The sequence below is a fragment of the Oncorhynchus mykiss genome, chromosome 2 (assembly GCF_013265735.2).
Source record: "Oncorhynchus mykiss isolate Arlee chromosome 2, USDA_OmykA_1.1, whole genome shotgun sequence".
Classification (NCBI taxonomy): Eukaryota; Metazoa; Chordata; class Actinopteri; order Salmoniformes; family Salmonidae; genus Oncorhynchus; species Oncorhynchus mykiss.
The window spans coordinates 76,364,299-76,385,655 of record NC_048566.1 but is presented as its reverse complement, the minus strand read 5'-3'; the positions used below and the strand labels follow the sequence as shown (position 1 = coordinate 76,385,655).

Sequence of the window (21,357 nt, the reverse complement as noted above, 5' to 3'; positions counted from 1 at the left end):
AGGCAGAGATCAAGAGAGTGATGGGAAGAATATGTGCTGCTTTTTCGACTCTCTCTGTCTCTCTCTCTACCGCACCTGCTATCTCGACCTCAGAATCCTCAGTTATGAAAAGCCAACTGACATTTACTCCTGAGGTGCTGACCTGTTGCACCCTCTACAACCACCATTATTATTTAAAAAAAAGGGAGTTAGCAATCAGTTGACAACAAATACTCAAAACAGACATATTTTTGCTTCTAAAAATAAAAGTTCAATACAAACATTTGTAAAATACAGAAAATTATTAATTTGATAATCCCCAATAAAACCATAACCATGGTATCAGATAGAACACTCTGACGGAGCTGATGTTAGACAAAAATCTGACAGAGTTGATGTTTTACAGAGTTGACAAAAAATAGCATTTGTTGCTTTATGACTCTAAAACCTAATTAAAATGTAAGTGCATTCAAGACCCCTTGACTTTTTCCACATTTTGTCACGTTGCAGCCTTATTCTAAAATGGATTAAATAGTTTTGTCCCCCTCATCAATCTACACACAATACCCCATAATGACGAATCCAAAACAGGTTTTACATTTTTTAGCTAATTTATAAAAATTAAAAAAAACAGAAATATCACAGTATTCAGACTCTTTACTCAGTACTTTGTTGAAGCACCTTTTGCAGTGATTACAGCCTTAAGTATTCTTGGGTATGACACTACAACCTTGGCACACCAGTTTTTGTGGAGTTTCTCCCATTCTTCTCTGCAGATCCTCTCAAGCTCTGACAGATTGTATGGGGAGTGTCACTGCACAGCTATTTCGAGGTCTCTCCTGCATTGTCTTCAAATCAAATCAAATCAAATTTTATTTGTCACATACACATGGTTAGCAGATGTTAATGCGAGTGTAGCGAAATGCTTGTGCTTCTAGTTCCGACAATGCAGTAATAACAAGTAATCTAACTAACAATTCCAAAACTACTCTCTTGTACACAGTGTAAGGGGATAAAGAATATGTACATAAGGATATATGAATGAGTGATGGTACAGAGCAGCATAGGCAAGATACAGTAGATGGTATCGAGTACAGTATATACATATGAGATGAGTATGTAAACAAAGTGGCATAGTTAAAGTGGCTAGTGATACATGTATTACATAAGAATACAGTTGATGATATAGAGTACAGTCTATACGTATGCATATGAGATTAATAATGTAGGGTAAGTAACATTATATAAGGTAGCATTGTTTAAAGTGGCTAGTGATATATTTACTAGCCACTAGTCTTGGCTGTGGGCTTAAGGTCGTTGTCCTGTTTGAAGGTGAACCTTTGCCCCAGTTTGAGGTCCTGAGCGCTCGGCAGCAGGTTTTCATCAAGGATCTTTCTGTACTTTGCTCCGTTCATCTTTCCCTTGATACTGACTAGTCTCCCAGTCCCTGCCGCTGAAAAATATCCCCACAGCATGATGCTGCCACCACCATGCTTCACCGTAAGGATGGTGCCAGGTTTCCTCCAGACGTGAAGCGTCTGAGAGTTCTTTAGGTGCCTTTTGGCAAACTCTAAGTGTTATGTGACTTTTACTGAGGAGTGGCTTCCGTCTAGCTACTCTGATTGGTGGAGTGGTGCAGAGATGGTTGTCCTTCTGGAAGGTTCTCCCATCTCCACAGAGGAACTCTTGAGCTCTGTCAGAGTGACCATTGGGTTCTAGGTCACCTTCCTGACCAAGGCCCTTCTCCCCCGATTGCTCAGTTTGGCCGGGTGGGCAGCTCTCGGAAGAGTCTTGGTGGTTACAAACTTCTTCCATTTAAGAATGATGGAGGCCACTGTGTTCTTAGGGAACTTCAATGCTGCAGAAATGTTTTGGTACCCTTCCCCAGATCTGTGCCTCGATACAATCCTGTCTTGGAGCTCTACGGATAATGGACCAATGACTCCTTGCTGTCCCCAGTCCACCTGGGCATGCTGCTGCTCCAGTTTCAAATGTTCTGATAGCGGCTATGGAACCCTGACCTGTTTACTGGACGTACTACCTTGTCCCGGACCTGCTGTTTTGGACTCTCTCTCTACCGCACCTGCTGTCTCTAACTCTGAATAATTGGCTATGAAAAGCCACCTGACATTTTCTCCTGAGGTGCTGACCTGTTGCACCCTCTACAACCACTGTGATTATTATTATCTGATCCTGCTGGTCATCTATGAATGTTTGAACATCTTGGCCATGTTCTGTTATAATCTCCACCCGGAAAAGCCAGAAGAGGACTGGCTTGGTTCCTCTTTAGATTTATTCCTAGGTTCTGGCCTTTCTACTGAGTTTTTTCCTAGCCACTGTGCTTCCACATCTGCATTGTTTGGGGTTTTAGGCTGGGTTTCTGTACAGCACTTTGTGACATCGGCTGATGTATATAAAAAAAAAAATACATTTGATTAAATTCCTTCGGCCCCATGGCTTGATTTTGTTCTCTGACATGCACTGTCAACTGTGGGACCTTATATAGACAGGTGTGTGTCTTTACAAATCATGTACAATCAATTGAATTTACCACAGGTGGACTCCAATTAAGTTTTAGAAACATCTCAAGGATGATCAATGGAAACAGGATGCACCTGAGCTCAATTTCAAGTCTCATAGCAAAGAGTCTGAATGCTTTTGTAAATAGTTTTTATTATTTTTTACAATGTAGCTACTTCATCGTTCACATATAAGAATAACAATCTAGTGTAGCCTATGTCTTCCAAAGACAGCCATTACTTCTAATTTCCCACCCGTAGTCCTTTTTTAAAATGTATTTATTTTTCTATTTTATTTTTATTAACAACAAATCAATGCAGGAAGTACATGTGGGAACACAAGTATATATGAATAATATACAATGGACAATTGGGCTAGGGGGTACAATATCACATTACACAAGGACCTTAAGGGACATAAATACACTTATTACAATGCCCAAAATTAATACAATGCCAAAAAAGATGCAACACTGTTTCTGGGTGGTCATTACAAAAGGAGCCATTTGAGTTGATGTTTTCCTTAAACTTCTTCATATAGTGGTTGGCAGGATAATATTTATGAATAATTTTAAAGGAAACTTCCTTAATTAATTTTTTAACAAGTAGGTATGTGTGTGGCAACATCCAAACTTTTTTCCAACAGATATTATCAATAAATCCATTCCAATAAGGCATGACATGAGGTAGATAGATACAACATCCTGCTGAAACGAGGTTTGTATCTGTCAGAGTCTAGGTGATGTGGGTAAGGCGGAGTCAGGCGCAGGACACAGAGATGAGTAATAATAGTAACTTTACTCAAAAATAATCTTCCAACAAGGAGAACGAAAATCCAGAATCACATAAACGAGACAACTGACAACAATAAACACGCACAAAACCATAATGGCTCCAGAGGGTTAAATAGGGAAATAATTAAACGTAATGGGAACCAGGTGTGTACAATACAGACAAAACTAATGGGAAAAGAAATGTAGATCGGTGGAGGCTAGAAAGCCAGTGACGTCGAAGGAAGTCGTGACAGTACACCCCCCCCCCCCCCCCCCCTTGACGCAGGGGACGACCCGGAGGACGAGGCGCAGGACGATCCGGGTGGAGGCGGTGAAAGTCCTGCAGTAAGGAAGGGTCAAGGATGTCCTCCACCGGCACCAAGCATCTCTCCTCCGGACCGTACCCCTCCCACTCCACGAGGTACTGAAGGCCCCTTGCCCGACACCTTGAGTCCATAATGGCTCGCACAGTATACGCCGGGGCCCCCTCGATGTCCAGAGGGGGTGGAGGAACCTCCCGCACCTCAGACTGCTGGAGCGGACCAGCCACCATCAGCCTGAGGAGAGACACATGGAATGAGGGGTTAATACGGTAATCAGGAGGGAGCTGTAACCTATAACAAACCTTGTTCAGTCTCCTCAGGACTTAAACCGCTTCCGGCAGGGCAGGCAAGCGGTAGGTTTCGGGTCGAGAGCCTCACTGCGGTGGCGGTCGGCGCTCTCCTTCTGCCGCCTGATGGCCCGTTGCAGACGCACATGGGCAGCGTCCCATGTTTCATCCCAGCACCGAAACCAATGGCATCTAAAACAATTGCAAAATATTTAGGTGTTACAGGGACCTTGTAATGTGATAAGAATTCCTTATAACTGAGTAAAATACCCTCTGCATTTGCCAGTTGGCTAACCAATAGGATATTATTTCGGAACCAATATTCTAAAAACAAAGAAGTATTTTTATACAATATATCCCGATTATTCCATATATAATATCTGTGTGGAGAAAAATTATGCTTATAAATGAAGGACCATGACCAGAAAACCTGCCGATGAAAAGTAAAAAGTTTCACTGGAACTTCAATAGTATAATTGCAAACCAATATGAAGTTAAGGCCACCAAAAGTAGAGAAGACATGATGATGAATAAAATTCCACATAGAAGTGGGTCTTCTTAGGAATTGTTTTATCCAATTGATCTTAAAAGTATTATTTGAGGTAGTAAAGTCCAGAAAATTCAGCCCACCTTTCTCATAAGTGTTCATTACAACAGTTGTCCTAATGTAATGGGTATGGTTTCTCCACAGAAAGTTGAAAAGCATCTGGTCTATCTCCTTGCTTATTTTACTGTCAAATGTGTCATATGTTAGTCTAGAGATACCTTCAGCCTTGGTTATTAGGACGCTTCCTTTAAAAGATAAGTCCCTCTGTAGCCATTGATTTAGCTTCTTCTGTTTTTTTTTTAATAAGAGGGTTAAAATTTAGTAAGCCTCTATACTTCTGATCCTTTGTAATGGTTATGCATAAATATGTAAGTACTTATTTTACTGGAATACCATAATATGAAGGTGTCACAATCTTTGACAGCCATGAGTTTACATTTACTAATGTTAAGATATAGACCAGACCCTTTGGAAAAGGATTGTATCACATTGATCGATATGGGAATTTGGTTAGCATCTTTCAGAAAAAGTGTAGTATTGTCAGGCTTATAATAATTTATTTACCAGCTATGGAAATACCTTGTACAGGACTATTATTTAAAGAATTTGTAAGAAGTTGGGTGATTAATAAAAACAGGTATGGAGAGATAGGACAACCTTGCCTAATTCCTCTCTTTAACTCAAATCTAGGTGAGGTGCCATATTTCCATTTGATAGAGCTGTTACCATTTGTATAGAGGGTCTTAACAGCCTTACAGAAAAAATCCCCAAAGCCAAGTCTCTCAAGTGAGTGGAAGAGGAACTGATGCTCTACTGTGTCAAATGCTTTATAAAACTCAAAAAAATAATATGAGGCTATCCTCGGTTATTAGGTCTGAGTAGTCAAGTATGTCTAATACTAATCTGACATTGTTAAAAATATGTCTGTTCCTCATGAAGCCAGACTGTGTTTCATCAATGATTGCATCCAGGACTTCTTTAATACTTGTTGCAAGTAGTAAGGCCCATATCTTATAGTCATTAAGAAGACAAATTGGACGCCAGTTATCGATGAGCAGCACTTATTTATTGGGCTTAGGTATCAGTGTTATTAACCCCTGACTCATTGTAGGAGGGAGAACATTGTTTTTAATACTCTCTAAAAAAGAGCTACTTTTTCAGAAAAGAATTTGTAAAATGATGATGTAATTCCATCAACACCTGATGATTTATTGTTCTTTAGATGTTTGATAGACTCTATAATCTCTTCAAGTTTGATGGGTTCATCACACTGTTTAGATGCTATATCACTGATAGAGTGAACATTATTCAGTGAGTAAAAAATCGTATCTGTGGATTCCTAACAGTACGTAGAGCTATACAATTTTCTGTAAACATTGCTACGCCATGACGTGTGAATTCACGTTGGAGGAAATCTTATTCACGTCCGGGTCAGATTGTTTCCAGCATTTTCCCAAACAGCTGATCCGGTCTACATATTTGAACTGTAAAGACTAATGAAATAACGACATATTTGATAATTAATATGGATTTCTTAAGAGCTGAAATCGTGAGGAAGAGAAAACTCATTGAAGACAAAGATCTTATTGATGTGAGTAGCTGCTAGCTAGTATGTTTACTAGTCAGCTAGCTAAATTGAGTTGCTTTAAGTTAGCTAGGCTAGGATAACTAGCTAGGTTGCTTGGTGTGGGCAGGTACATGAACGTTTAATTGCATTTTTACTCAAAATAGTAGCTAGCTAGCCAACGTTAGCTTGAAAGTACAAGTTGGGTGAGCCTGCGTCATGATAAAATTAAGAGCTATAGGGCTCTGAGGTTAGCGGCATGCTTGCGCCAGCTAACTAGTTATCTTCGCTTATTTTCAAGAGCTCATCTACGTTAGTTAGCTAAGTATTATTTTTGACATTTTAAAATGTTGCATCTTATTGTTGGCATGCGGTGTCAATGAATCTATTCACAGGATTCAAAGAAATACTTCAAACGAGCCGATCTTGCCCGAAAAGAAGAAGATGAGTATTTCGAAAGATGTGGCTACAAGGTAATATCACAGCGTTTCTATTTTTTTTAATTAAATTTTGTTTAACAGCGTTTCTAAACCTAGAGGCGAGACTTCCGGGAAAACTTGCGAAGGAGACTAAAGAAAGGCGTATGCATGCTTCCCAGCCGAAACAGTTCGTACAGACAGTGAGGCAAAAAAGTATTTAGTCAGTCACCAATTGTGCAAGTTCTCCAACTTAAAAATATGAGAGAGGCCTGTAATTATCATCATAGGTACACTTCAACTATGACAGACAAAATGAGAAGAAAAAAAATCCAGAAAATCACATTGTAGGATTTTTTATGTATTTATTTGCATATTATTGTGGAAAATAAGTATTTGGTCAATAACAAAAGTTTCTCAATACTTTATATACCCTTTGTTGGCAATGACAGATGTCAAACGTTTTCTGTAAGTCTTCACAAGGTTTTCACACACTGTTGCTGGCATTTTGGCCATTCCTCCATGCAGATCTCCTCTAGAGCAGTGATGTTTTGGGGCTGTTGCTGGGCAACACAGACTTTCAACTCCCTCCAAAGATTTTCTATGGGGTTGAGATCTGGAGACTGGCTAGGCCACTCCAGGACCTTGAAATGCTTCTTACAAAGCCACTCCTTCGTTGCCCGGGCGGTGTGTTTGGGATCATTGTCATGCTGAAAGAACCAGCCACGTTTCATCTTCAATGCCCTTGCTGATGGAAGGAGGTTTTCACTCAAAATCTCACGATACATGGCCCCATTCATTCTTTCCTTTACACGGATCAGTCGTCCTGGTCCCTTTGCAGAAAAACAGCCCCATAGCATGATGTTTCCACCCCCATGCTTCACAGTAGGTATGGTGTTCTTTGGATGCAACTTAGCATTCTTTGCCCTCCAAACATGACGAGTTGAGTTTTTACCAAAAAGTTATATTTTGGTTTCATCTGACCATATGACATTCTCCCAATCTTCTTCTGGATCATCCATTGCTCTCTAGCGAAATTCAGACGGGCCTGGACATGTACTGGCTTAAGCAGGGGGACACGTCTGGCACTGCAGGATTTGAGTCCCTGGCGGCGTAGTGTGTTACTGATGGTAGGCTTTGTTACTTTGGTCCCAGCTCTCTGCAGGTCATTCACTAGGTCCCCCCGTGTGGTTTTGGGATTTTTGCTCACCGTTCTTGTGATCATTTTGACCCCACAGGGTGAGATCTTGCCCCAGATCGAGGGAGATTATCAGTGGTCTTGTGTGGTCTTGTATGTCTTCCATTTCCTAATAATTGCTCCCACAGTTGATTTCTTCAAACCAAGCAGCTTACCTATTGCAGATTCAGTCTTCCCAGCCTGGTGCAGGTCTACAATATTGTTTCTGGTGTCCTTTGACAGCTCTTTGGTCTTGGCCATAGTGGAGTTTGGAGTGTGACTGTTTGAGGTTGTGGACATGTGTCTTTTATACTGATAACAAGTTCAAACAGGTGCCATTAATACAGGTAACGAATGGAGGACAGAGGAGCCTCTTAAAGAATTAGTTACAGGTCTGTGAGAGCCAGAAATCTTGTTTGTTTGTAGGTGGCCAAATACTTATTTTCCACCATAATTTGCAAATAAATTCATTAAAAATCCTACAATATGATTTTCTGGATTTTCTTTTCTCATTTTGTCTGTCATAGTTGAAGTGTACCTATGATGAAAATTACAGGCCTCTCATCTTTTTAAGTGGGAGAACATGCACAATTGGTGGCTGACTAAAATACATTTTTGCCCCACTGTATATTATGACGACAGTTTGGGACGTTTTAGACTTTGGACACTTTTTTTTGTTTTTTTTGTTGACTCAACCCGAAGTCTACGCTACTTCGTCGGTGATTGGTCAACAGTAGGGATTCTTCAGGGATGTCTTTGTCATTCAATGAGGGACAAATTTTCATGCCAATTGTTTTCATTGAGAAATCGTGCACCAAATGTTTTAGAAGTACAATTGTGTGACTAAGGTTTTCTTTGGCAAAAACTCGATTAGTCATTAATTCACTTTTTAAAAATTAATTCTGATTAACTGGCTACGGTGTCTCAAAATGGACAAACAGTAGTATTTGAAAAATGAGGGGGTAAAGCACAAGGTCTTAAAGGAGTATGCAAGCACACTTGTTTGGTTCACCTAGTTTACATCATCTATCCGCCAGCCGAACTGAAGCATGCCTTTAGTAGATCATTCCGGGGTTTGGGATTTGAAGTAAAATAAATAAATACTTTACCAGGTAAGTTGACTGAGAACACATTCTCATTTACATCAATGAATGAGCCGATTGGAAGCTGAGGATGATTAGGTGGCCATGATGGTATGAGGGCCAGATTGGGAATTTAGCCAGGACACCGGGGTTAACACCCCTACTCTGATAAATGCTATGGGAACTTTAGTGACCACAGAGAGTCAGGACACCTGTTAAATGTCCCATCTGAAAGACTGCACCCTACACAGGGCAATGTCCCCGATCACTGCCCTAGGGCGTTGGGACATTATAATTTTTTTAGACCAGAGGAAATAGTGCCTCCTACTGGCCCCCCAACACCACTTCCAGCAGCATCTGGTCTCCCATCCAGGATCAACCCTGCTTAGCTTCAGAGGAAAGCCAGCATTGGGATGCAGGGTGATATCCTGCTGGATTAAGTCGATGAGAGAAGTGAAATTCTTCCTTAGTTATTCATTTTCTCAATCTAAACGTGAATTTGTACAGTTCTAGGAACACAAATCCCTCTACTTTCATATCACATCAAAATGCACTTACTGTGCTGTTTTGAGACGGTTTTAACAGTTGCAACCGACAGTATTTTTTAGTGACAACGCATTTGTGGCCGCCTGCTGTTTACACACAGGTGTTCGGAGACGCCGATGTAGTCCCTCTGTCTTGTCTGTTTTCCGTAAACAAGTGCTGTAACATGGAAATATGACCGTGTGGTAACCCTAACCCTATAAAAGTATCAGTTTTGTTTTTTGAATATGTCTCACTGATATGAAAGATAAGGTCCTTATTATTCTAAAACCATACTGCAAGCGATGCGTGGTAATGTTCAGACCGAGCGCAGAGGCTCTTAACAAAACTCCCCTGTACAGAAGACGCCTTCATCCAATGACTCTTATGTGTAATGTAATAGAACTGCGATTTATGATCAAAGGCTCATTGTCTGTTCTCTCTTATTCTCTCTCCCTTGTGCCCTTCATCTTACTCCTTGTTTCGAGATTCTCTTTTCCCCTCTGTCCGCCACCTTCCATTCCCTTCCTATCTCTGCACTGTCTGTTCAATCTCCACTTTTTTTTCTCCCCTCAGTGACTTGTTTTCAGAGTTACAGTGCAGCCTACGACTAGACCCCCTTACAGGGTTGTGTGGTAGTGTTTTTCTGATGTTGCATAGCCTGTGTTGACTGTGCTCTCTTCCCACCTTGTGAACGCTGCCCTGCAGGTTCAGAAAGAGGCACCTGAGAGACAGGTAGGGGATGATGGCACAGCAAAGGCAGGGAGCATGTCTCGAGGATGATTGACAGTGGTGTGTCCCAAAAATCTTGCAAAGCTCCCCTTTCCACTGCTTCTTCCCTTCAATTGTACCTGTCTGCAAGGACTTGATAGGAGTTCAAAATATGGAGGAAATGTATCTAGCAGCAAGCTAGCTATATACAGTCCAAAAATAACCCATTACCTAGTTCTTTCCTCCAGGCTGCTTCAATGTTACCTGAATGTAAGCACAGTGTAAAAATATATTATGATTGCTCCACCCATCCTTCCAATAAGCTTAGAGCTTCTGTCATGTTGCTTAAACCTGTCCAATTTAAGTGGTGGATGTGTGGGTTGTAATTCAGTCCCTTCACTGATCAGTTGTCTGGAAGGAGAGGGGGCAAGGAATGGAGAGTTGGGACATAGCCATGTTGAGCATGAGTTTAGGCTCTGTTGTCAGTTTATCCTTTTGCTTTTTTAAGTTTTGGGTTAATCAGGCTTTGCCTATTATATTTCAAATGAGTTTGATATGGGCCTTTGTAGCAGAAACAACTTTGTTTTTCCCCCGTTTGTGTTTGCAGGTTTTTACCTTACTTTTGAGAATTGCTCATGTGTGGGGAGAACTGCATTTCAATTCAGCTGACTAATACAGCTCTAAATGTGCCTATAAAGTGGGGTTTAGCTTACAAATGCAGCACCTGCACCTGACTTGAATTCTTTGTGCATTTTGGGGGCTTTTGTGTTGTACTTTTTAAAATTATTTTGATTGTGCTCTTCCTAGAAACACAATCTTAAGGTGAAGAGATGCATGTGCTTCTAAAAGCATGACCCATCAGTAGGGTTGCACATTTTGGGGAATATTCAGAGGTGGAAACTTTCCGTGGGAATTAACAGGAATATATGGGAATTAACATTAATGCATTGAATATATTTACCATATCATATGGAGACGAACATAAACCTTCTATCTTATCATGTAGACATGATTAAATCCTAACAATAGAAATAAAAAACAATTAGTTACGCATGAACTTTAATTGAGTTGACTCTTCACATGGGGTAATTTCACTGAACAACAAAAGGGAATGTTGAATGATCCCCAATGATCCATCGCACCTACCCAAAAAAACATTTTCAACATACAACCGTAAATAATCTTCCTCTCAGGCTTCGGTCTTCTCCCTGGACCTCTTCATGTCCACCTCTTGAACATCAGACCCTGAGGCGTTATCTTCACGGTCACTTTCCAACCTTGGGAATGGCTTGTTGTCAGGCTCAAAAAAAAAAAAAAGCCTAAAATTTGCCCAGGTTGCCACCAATTTTTCAACCCTCGTATTGGTCAGCCTGGTGTGTGTGTTCCCAAACAAGGACCAGTTGCGGCTGTAGTTGGTGGGATTTGGAGGATCATGGAGGCAACAGGGGAAAGAGCCTCAGTCCCTCCGCCAGGTGGCTGACAGGATACAGTTGAAGTCGGAAGTTTACATACACTTAGTTAACAAACTATAGTTTTGGCAAGTCGGTTAGGACATCTACTTTGTGCATGACACAAGTACATTTTCCAATAATTGTTAACAGACCGACTATTTCACTGTATCACAATTCCAGTGGGTCAGAAGTTTACAAACTGAGTTGACTGTGCCTTTTAAACAACTTGGAAAATTACATAAAATGATGTCATGCTTTAGAAGCTTCTGATAGGCTAATTGACATAATTTGAGTTAATTGGAGGTGTACCTGTGGATGTATTTCAAGGCCTACCTTCAAACACAGTGCCTCTTTGCTTGACATCATGGGGAAATCAAAAGAAACCAGCCAAGACCTCAGATAAAACTTTTTAGCCCTCCACAACTCTGGTTCATCCTTGCGAGCAATTTCCAAACGCCTGAAGGTACCACATTCATCTGTACAAACAATAGTACGTAAGTATAAACACCATGGGACCACGCAGCCGTCATACCGCTCAGGAAGGAGACGCGTTCTGTCTCCTAGAGATGAACGTACGTTGGTTCGAAAAGGGCCAATCAATCCCAGAAAAACAGCAAAAGACCTAGTGAAGATGCTGGAGGAAACCGGTACAAAAGTATCTATATCCACAGTAAAACGAGTCATATATCGACATAACCTGAAAGGCCGCTCAACAAGGAAGAAGACACTGTTCCAAAACTGCCATAAGAAAGCCAGACTACGGTTTGCAACTGCACATGGGGACAAAGATCATACTTTTTGGAGAAATGTCCTCTGGTCTGATGAAACAAAAATAGAACCGTTTGGCCATAATGACCATCGTTATGTTTGGAGGAAAAAGGTGGAAGCTTGCAAGCCGAAGAACACCATCCCAACCGTGAAGCACGGGGGTGGCAGCATCATGTTGTGGGGGTGCTTTGCTGCAGGAGGGACAGGTGCACTTCACAAAATAGATGCCATCATGAGAAGAAGAATTATGTAGATATATTGAAGCAACATTTCAAGACATCAGTCAGGAAGTTAAAGCTTGGTCGCAAATGGGTCTTCCAAATGGACAATGACCCCAAGCATACTTCCAAAATTGTTGCAAAATTACTTAAGGACAACAAAGTCACGGTATTGGAGTGGCCATCACAAAGCCCTGAACTCCATCCTATATAAATTTGTGGGCAGAACTGAAAAAGCGTGTGCGAGCAAGGAGGCCTACAAACCTGACTATTACACCAGCTCTGTCAGGAGGAATGGGCCAAAATTCACCCAACTTATTGTGGGAAGCTTGTGGAAGGCTACCCAAAACGTTTGACCCAAGTTAAGCAATTTATAGGCAATGTTGCCAAATACTAATTGAGTATGTGAACTTCTGACCCACTGGGAATGTGATGATAGAAATAAAAGCTGAAATAAATAATTCTCTACTATTCTGACATTTCACATTCTTAATAAAGTGGTGATCCTAACTGGCCTAAGACAGGGAATTGTTACTAGGATTAAATGTCAGGAATTGTGAAACACTGAGTTTCAATGTATTTGGCTAAGGTGTATGCAAACTTCTGACTTTCAACTGCATGTTGGCACGGCTGCCATATTGCATCTCCATCCCAAAGCCCTTGCTTGGAAGTGCCCTTGGCCAGACTGCCAAGAAACTTGCTCTCATCCAGGCCAAGGTGGCGAGACGACACTGTAGTGATGGCAACATAGGTCTTGTTGATCTCTACACCAGACAGGATACTCTTGCCAGCATTCTTGGGGTTCAACATGTACACTGTGGCGTGTATGGGCTTCGGGCAGAAGTCTTCACATTTTTCAGAACTGCAGTTTCCTCTGCTTGGAGCAACAGTGAAGTGGGCAGGGCAGTATGGATTTCTTCTTAAAAATGCAAGCGGAGTCTAAATATCAGACATGATGGCATTGTCTCCCTCAATCCGTGCAATGGCTACTGCTATAGGTTTCGGGCTGCTAACCACTCTCTCCCAAAATACATCATCCAGAAGGATTCTCTTGATGGGGCTCTCCATATCGGCAGACTGTGATATGGCCATTTCTTGGAGAGCCTCCTTCCCCTCCAGGAGACTGTCAAACATGATGACAACACCACCCCAACGGGTGTTGCTGGGCAACTTCAATGTGGTGTTCTTATTCTCTCTCTTTGCTTGATGAGGTAGATTGCTGCTATAACTTGATGACCCTTCACATACCTAACCATTTCCTTGGCTCTCTTGTAGTGTATCCATTGTTTTCAGTATCATGATGTCCTTGAGGAGCAGATTCAGTGCATGAGCAGCACAGACAATGGGTGTGATGTGGGGGTAGGACTCCTCCACGTCAGACCAAGTGATCCTGGGTGAAGAACATTCAGAAATCTCTTCCAATACACATTGCCTGTGAGCATCAGAGGTGAACTAGTTGCATGTAAGGCATTCATCAGCATTTCTGACTACGCTCTTCCAATGAGTCAAAAACACTTCAAATTCCAGGAGAACCATGAGCTGTTGCTACCGATAAGGTGCCTGATTCATAATTTTCACCTCGAATAGAAGTAGAGAGACTTTTGTCAGGTTGCTTGTTGTGAACGCTGAGGGAACTTTATGCACTTGGTCAGATTCTGCATCTTTGTTGCATTCTTCACATATTTGCCACAGTATTTTCAAATGTACACAGCTTTTCATTCTACATTAGCTGTAGTGAAATGTCTCCACATCAGATAGTGCCCGTGGCATTTTCCTGTAAGGATTAGAAAAGAGTTTAAAAAAAATCCAAATACAATTCCATGTACAGATAAATAGTTAAGCAGTTAGATTAAACAACTCCTTTTGTAAGGTGTTTTAAAGATGTCTTAAAATTAAACATGTATGGAAACAGGTGAATTAACACTCCTCAGTTAGCAGGCTCAAGCAAGCTAAAACCCACATGGTAACAAAAACTAATCAGCAGAAATTAACTCGTTAGAAATGATTTAAACACACTTTGCTGTAGGCTACTATTTACTAGTTAACAAAAATCATGTCAGAAAATATATTCACTCACCAAAAAGCATGTAATCCTTGGCTCGGACAATAGTAGTGTGGGCTCAATAGCATCTCATTAGGGTGCAAGATATTGAGAATCACCTGAACATGTGATGGAAGAGTGCACTGTGCATGCAGAGGGTTGCAATTCCATTGAATTGGGGATAGTTTAACCAAAATATGCCACAAGACCTAGAATTGCCTTGTGTATCCCACAAAGGTTCACTGTTATAGGCTAACTTTTTTTTATGAATCTAAGCAAAATTCACGGGCTTAATTTCCCATGGAAAATTTCCGGACAGTTTCCGACCCTTTGCAACCCAACCCAACGTATATTTGAAAGATGAAATTGCTATGCAGTGGTTTAATAATTTAAAACATGATTTTTAACAGCCATGAAGATGGTCTACTTGCAACAGTGTTTTTCCTTTGTTCATGCTGCTTTGAAATTGTATGATGGATTTGTATACCAGCAGTCTTTCTGTTTACAGTATTGGTTTGCTTTGGAAGAGACTGCTGGTCCCAGGTGAGTCAGCAGCAATAGATAATGTCTCTGCATGACAGTACGGAGTGAGCACGCTCTACTGCTTCTGCTGGCATTTTCGCCGTTTGAGGATGATTATGATAAAACTTCACCAGCTGAGAGAGGGGAGGTTTCACTCTCGCCAAAATATGTCCCAAATAAGCCCAATGCGTTTCTATGGGCTTATTTTGGACCTAAGCTTGTCGAATGCCTTCCTGCTAACTCCTATTGTTAGGACGGCGACATGAGCGCCATGTCATTATATATACAGATCTCTGGTGAGAGCCAATTGTAATGGAGACATCTGAGTTTAGCCTCTAGAGCCCCACAGGGGAGGTGTCATAATACTTATAAAACCTAGCGGTCAAACAGGGAAATGGTTCCAATCGTTTTTCCACTATTCATTTTTCTCATAGCGTTTATTTTAAGTTATTCTACCCTGTGTTTTGTGTATCCATTTTGAGAACCATGTAATTATTTATCAATATATTAGTCTTTACTCATTTAAAAATGCTAATTAGCATCAAAGTAGACATGCAAAACAACATCCTTGCAAGCTTCTGCATGTCATCTCTAGCTGACACCTTTTGCTAACAGGTATTGTGTCAATTTAAAACTTGCACAAGACAGTTCATAAAATTGTAAATGTAAGAAATTTTGCCAATTTATTCAGTACTACATTTAGCTAATATTAGAATCTTTGGATTAATTTACCTTTGCCTTGATTTGGCAGTCTCATCCAGATCATGGCATTTGTAGCTCTTTTTGCTAGCCTAATTAGCATTTTTGGAGGTAAATACAGGCGAATAGATAAGTTACGTTGTCAAAAAAAGATTTACACGGTTATCAAAACTCCATGCCAGGTTAAGCCTATATGAACAGCCCTTATTTTAAGTGTTCCTAAAATCCCCTTTGGGAAAAATTATTGGAACCTGTTTGAACGCTGGTTATTATGACTCATACTGTGGTACACTATAGCAGTGAAAGCAGGAAACTAACCCATGCCCCTCTCTCTCCCTTTTACCTCTGTGTTATCTCAAAGATGGAGAAGAAAGAGGAGAAAGCAGATCCCTCCACCTCGTCCAATAGCACTTTAGAGCTGGAGCTGACTGAGGAGAAGCTGCCAATGTCGCTCTCTCGGCAGGAGGTGAGTCAGCCAATCAGAGATGGTTTTTATTGTGTCAAGCCTCCTGGGTTCTGTTCAGTTGGTATGAACAGGGAGGAGACGTGCTTGTTTGTTTGTCCAGGTGATCCGGCGGCTGAGGGAGCGAGGGGAACCGGTGCGTCTGTTTGCAGAGTCAGACTACGAGGCCTTCCAGAGGCTCAGGAAGATTGAGATTCTCGCTCCGGAAGTCAACAAGGTAACATCCTGTCACTGTTATGAGGCCAACTTGCTCTTTGTTTTTGTGGTGGGTTTTATATTGTTTTTGTAAGGTTAAAGAAGAGTTGGACACACTTTTAAACACTCACCTCTCATTGTCCCTGGTAGTGTTGTGTACCTGCTAGCCCAGAACATTATACGTGACTTTTCAGGCACTGACAACCTGTGATGTAAAGATGATCACCTGTGTTACTGTGTATTCTCTGGGCAGGGTTTGAGGAACGACCTGAAGGCAGCCATGGATAAGATTGATGCACAGTACCTGAATGAGATCGTAGGGGGCACTGGGGAGCCGGGTGAGGTGGACACACAATTCGACCTAAGAGTACACGAGGCAGACACAACCATCGAGGAGCTGGAGGTACACAGTGACTGGAGAGTCACTAAAGCCACTATATTTGTTCTTAACTCAGGGTTTAAGGGCCACATTTAAATCCACAATTGTAAATAAAAAGTGCTGAATGTCCCTCTTCTACCACAGTTCAAACAAAGTCCTATGTGTCAATGCATCATAAGAACAATGTATTCCCTTTGTCCTCTTGTTTGGTATTTGTTGTCCTACAGGCCCTGGGTAAATCTCTGGGAACGGGAGATGACAATGGGGACCAGGATGTCATCGACAAAGTGCTTAGGGTGAGACTGAGAGCGTTATGCTCAGCTTTTTGCTTCAATCAATCAATCAAATTTTATTTGTCACATACACATGGTTAGCAGATGATAATGCGAGTGTAGCGAAATGCTTGTGCTTCTAGTTCCGACAATGCAGTAATAACCAACAAGTAATCTAGCTAACAATTCAAAACTACTACCTTATAGACACAAGTGTAAGGGGATAAAGAATATGTACATAAAGATATATGAATGAGTGAGGGTACAGAGCGGCACAGGCAAGATACAGTAGATGGTATTGAGTGCAGTATATACATATGAGATGAGTATGTAAACAAAGTGGCATAGTTAAAGTGGCTAGTGATACATGTATTACATAAAGATGCAGTAGATGATATAGAGTACAGTATATACGTATACATATGAGATGAATAATGTAGGGTATGTAAACATTATATTAGGTAGCATTGTTTAAAGTGGCTAGTGATATATTTTACATCATTTCCCATCAATTCCCATTATTAAAGTGGCTGGAGTTGAGTCAGTGTGTTGGCAGCAGCCACTCAATGTTAGTGGTGGCTGTTTAACAGTCTGATGGCCTTGAGATAGAAGCTGTTTTTCAGTCTCTCGGTCCCAGCTTTGATGCACCTGTACTGACCTCGCCTTCTGGATGATAGCGGGGTGAACAGGCAGTGGCTCGGGTGGTTGTTGTCCTTGATGATCTTTATGGCCTTCCTGTGACATTGGGTGGTGTAGGTGTCCTGGAGGGCAGGTAGTTTGCCCCCGGTGATGCGTTGTGCAGACCTCACTACCCTCTGGAGAGCCTTACGGTTGTGGGCGGAGCAGTTGCCGTACCAGGGGGTGATACAAATCAAATCAAATTTATTTATATAGCCCTTCGTACATCAGCTGATATCTCAAAGTGCTGTACATAAACCCAGCCTAAAACCCCAAACAGCAAGCAATGCAGGTGTAGAAGCACGGTGGCTAGGAAAAACTCCCTAGAAAGGCCAAAACCTAGGAAGAAACCTAGAGAGGAACCAGGCTATGTGGGGTGGCCAGTCCTCTTCTGGCTGTGCCGGGTGGAGATTATAACAGAACATGGCCAAGATGTTCAAATGTTCATAAATGACCAGCATGGTCGAATAATAATAAGGCAGAACAGTTGAAACTGGAGCAGCAGCACAGCCAGGTGGACTGGGGACAGCAAGGAGTCATCATGTCAGGTAGTCCTGAGGTATGGTCCTAGGGCTCAGGTCCTCCTCCGAGAGAAAGAGAGAATTAGAGAGGGCATACTTAAATTCACACAGGACACCGAATAGGACAGGAGAAGTACTCCAGATATAACAAACTGACCCTAGCCCCCCGACACATAAACTACTGCAGCATAAATACTGGTGGCTGAGACAGGAGGGGTCAGGAGACACAGCCCGACAGGATGCTCTCGATTGTGCATCTGTAGAAGTTTGTGAGTGCTTTTGGTGACAAGCCGAATTTCAGGGAGAGTTGTTTGCTAATTCAACAGTTGCGGATGTGATCTCTATCCAGTGTTGTAATTATTTATTGTAATGCTGCGATGGAGATATAAAAAAATATATATATAATGTTTGTGTGCTTAACATGGTTGTGTTATGGTCAGTAGTTTCTTGGCAGTTGTGGATATAGTTTGTTGTGGTCTGTAGTTCCTGCTGGGAGTCTGGGCGAAGGACCTGAACGGTCGAGAGGACCACGTGAAGCGCAGTGTCCAGGGCAAGCTGGCCAGCGCCACCCAGAAACAGACTGAGTCCTACCTCAAACCTCTATTCCGGAAACTACGCAAGAAGGTGTGTTCACCTCAGAACTGCCCTCTGTGAAATTAGTATGGTGGATATGGTCTTGTTTTATTGTCATTCTTTATGTTTTTTAGAGTTTGCCAGCAGACATCAAAGAATCAATCACAGACATCATTAAATTCATGCTGCAGAGAGAATATGTAAAGGTATTGAACTTGTTTTCTACCTGTTGTCACTTATCACTTATATTGGGTGTTTTGTGTTTAGTATGATTGGTAATAGTGTGTGTCATGTAACTAAACTAAGATTGGGCGGTTGTCCTTAAACTGTGCTTGTCCCAGGCAAACGATGCATACCTGCAGATGGCCATTGGTAATGCCCCCTGGCCCATCGGGGTGACCATGGTGGGCATCCACGCCCGTACGGGGCGAGAGAAGATCTTCTCCAAACACGTGGCCCACGTCCTCAACGACGAGACCCAGAGAAAATACATCCAGGTTAGTTCTCCGGGTTAACCTTTGAATATAACTTGGATCAAAGATGACCCCTAACCTCTGGGTTAACCCAAATAGAGTATCATAAGTAAGATAGCTGACTGCTCAGCCTTCTTGTGAAAATATCTTAACGTCTGCTCTCTCTTCAACAGGGACTAAAAAGGTTGATGACTATCTGCCAGAAACACTTCTCCACAGACCCCTCAAAGTGCGTGGAGTACAATGCCCTGTAGTACACTGACTGTCTACACCTGTGGTTACCAAGCCTTGTCTTAGAGTCCTGGGGTGCGCAGGCTTTTGTTCCAACCTAGTGCTACAGCACCTAATTCAATTGACTATGGTCTTAATGATCATAAAATACGTTGAATCAGGTGCGCTAGTGTTGGGTTGGAAGGAAAGCATACCTGTATACTTTGTAGTCTTACAGGATCAGGATTGGTATCCACTGGTTGGTTACACGTCTGTGGAAGTCGCTACATACCTGTCAATGGAGATCCAGCTGTTCATGTATATTTGGAGGCTAAATTTTTGCCACTGTTTACTGTTTTGGCTTTTTTTTTTTAGGGTGTACAGGTTACTCAAATGAACGAACATGCCGTGTAAATAGCCCTTCTAAGATTAGTCTTTCTCCAGTGTGCTAGTTCTATATCTTTGTAAGAATAGCCATGATGTGTAAGTTTTATTATGCAAAGCTTTGAAAAAAGAAGCTTTAAATTCAAGAATGAGAAAACAGCAGTTGAAACCTGTCAAAGTATACATCTCTGTGAATGGTAAACTGTTCTTATTAATGCAATACATATTTCTAAATTCAGGGGGTGTTTGGTGTCAGTTCATTTTCATTCCTTTATTGAGAAGTAATATTATTTAGAGAATACATTTTGATGGAACTTTTAGATGACTGCCAATGTTCCCTAGCTTTATAATTTCCCAATGCACAAGAAGATCATTAAATGAGAAGCGTTCGCTATACAGCTGTACAATTATTAATCTATAAACTCCAGAGGCCAACAGCAGAGCCAATGTTTATTATACACTTGTCTGTCTACAGACCAACGCATTGCTGCATATCTTTACGTGCTGACCAGACACTGCTGTGAATGTTGCCAGATAAATTTACACATGTTAACAAATGTTGTTCGTGCACGTCTGCGTGGCCAGGCGCTAAAATGGAATTTGGTTCTATTTGTGAAGTTTAATGCACTGCAAATCCTGCCTCTCCCATCTCATTTGTTTTTAGGAGCATATACCCATGTGATTGAAAGATTAATTGAGGTTCATACTCCAGTCAGTTGTGGTAATGCACCTTCAAAATTGGTTGCCAACTGCTATATAAAATGTCAAAATAAGAAAAAACCTGAAAGAGAGATTACGAGAAACAAATTTAGTTGACTGTTAATCTGTGGATTAATTGTAGCAGTAGAGATCCTTGGGCATTTCAGGTAAAATAACAACCCCAATTTATATCCCAGGGCAAATTAGCTAACAGCTAGCTAAATTGCCGTACATGTTTAACGCTTTTCGACCAGTCCTCAAATTAATATAGTTGGTTCAGAGTTAGTTTTGATATTTCAACCTGCATGTCCTGATCGCATCTGGTGTGGGGGGACAAAATTAATATGTTAGACCTTTGCGCCACTCGGCAGCAAATGTTAAAATAAAAAAGACATTCGCACCTTCAAACTTCAATAACTCGCAAACGACCTCAGGTAAGAGACTATGAAGGGAAAAAAAGATGTGCAACATTGCACAGGTCTTATTTGACATATTCCGACCCGAGTTTCATACATCGCAATGGTGTAGGCAGCCTAGCGCACCGACAATGCAACTAGTTAGGGTCCGTCAAAAAAGTGCATGATCACAATATTCAAAATGTCAATACCTCTTCAACTGCTTGATTTAGCAACCTCATTTAAATTTTCCATTATTCCTAACACGGAGAGAAATGTTGCACACCCTTGGGTTTTATCATAAAATTATTAATTTTATACATACAGTGGGGCAAAAAAGTATTTAGTCAGCCAACAATTGTGCAAGTTCTCCCACTTAAAAAGATGAGAGGCCTGTAATTTTCATCATAGGTACACTTCAACTATGACAGACAAAATGAGAAGAAAAAAATTCAGAAAAATCACGTATGATTTGTAATGAATTTATTTGCAAATTATGGTGGAAAATAAGTATTT

The 21,357-nt window shown here is 41.3% G+C and overlaps 1 protein-coding gene across 2 annotated transcripts; it reads left to right on the top strand.

Annotated features, from left to right (window-relative positions):
• Positions 1–5,827: 5,827 nt before the first annotated feature.
• Positions 5,828–19,985, top strand: prpf18 (PRP18 pre-mRNA processing factor 18 homolog (yeast)). Of its 2 annotated transcripts, XM_021572465.2 has the most exons (11): positions 5,837–6,019; positions 6,388–6,465; positions 9,898–9,924; positions 15,961–16,065; positions 16,166–16,279; positions 16,511–16,660; positions 16,864–16,932; positions 18,591–18,731; positions 18,815–18,886; positions 19,022–19,177; positions 19,327–19,985. In XM_021572465.2, exons 1-11 carry the CDS (start codon positions 5,954–5,956, stop codon positions 19,405–19,407), a joined length of 1,059 nt encoding a protein of 352 aa, XP_021428140.1. In that variant the 5' UTR covers positions 5,837–5,953; the 3' UTR covers positions 19,408–19,985. The 2 variants fall into 2 exon arrangements, with proteins under 2 accessions (XP_021428149.1, XP_021428140.1); XM_021572474.2 differs by lacking the exon at positions 9,898–9,924 and having other exon boundaries at positions 5,828–6,019.
• The last annotated feature ends 1,372 nt before the right edge of the window (positions 19,986–21,357 follow it).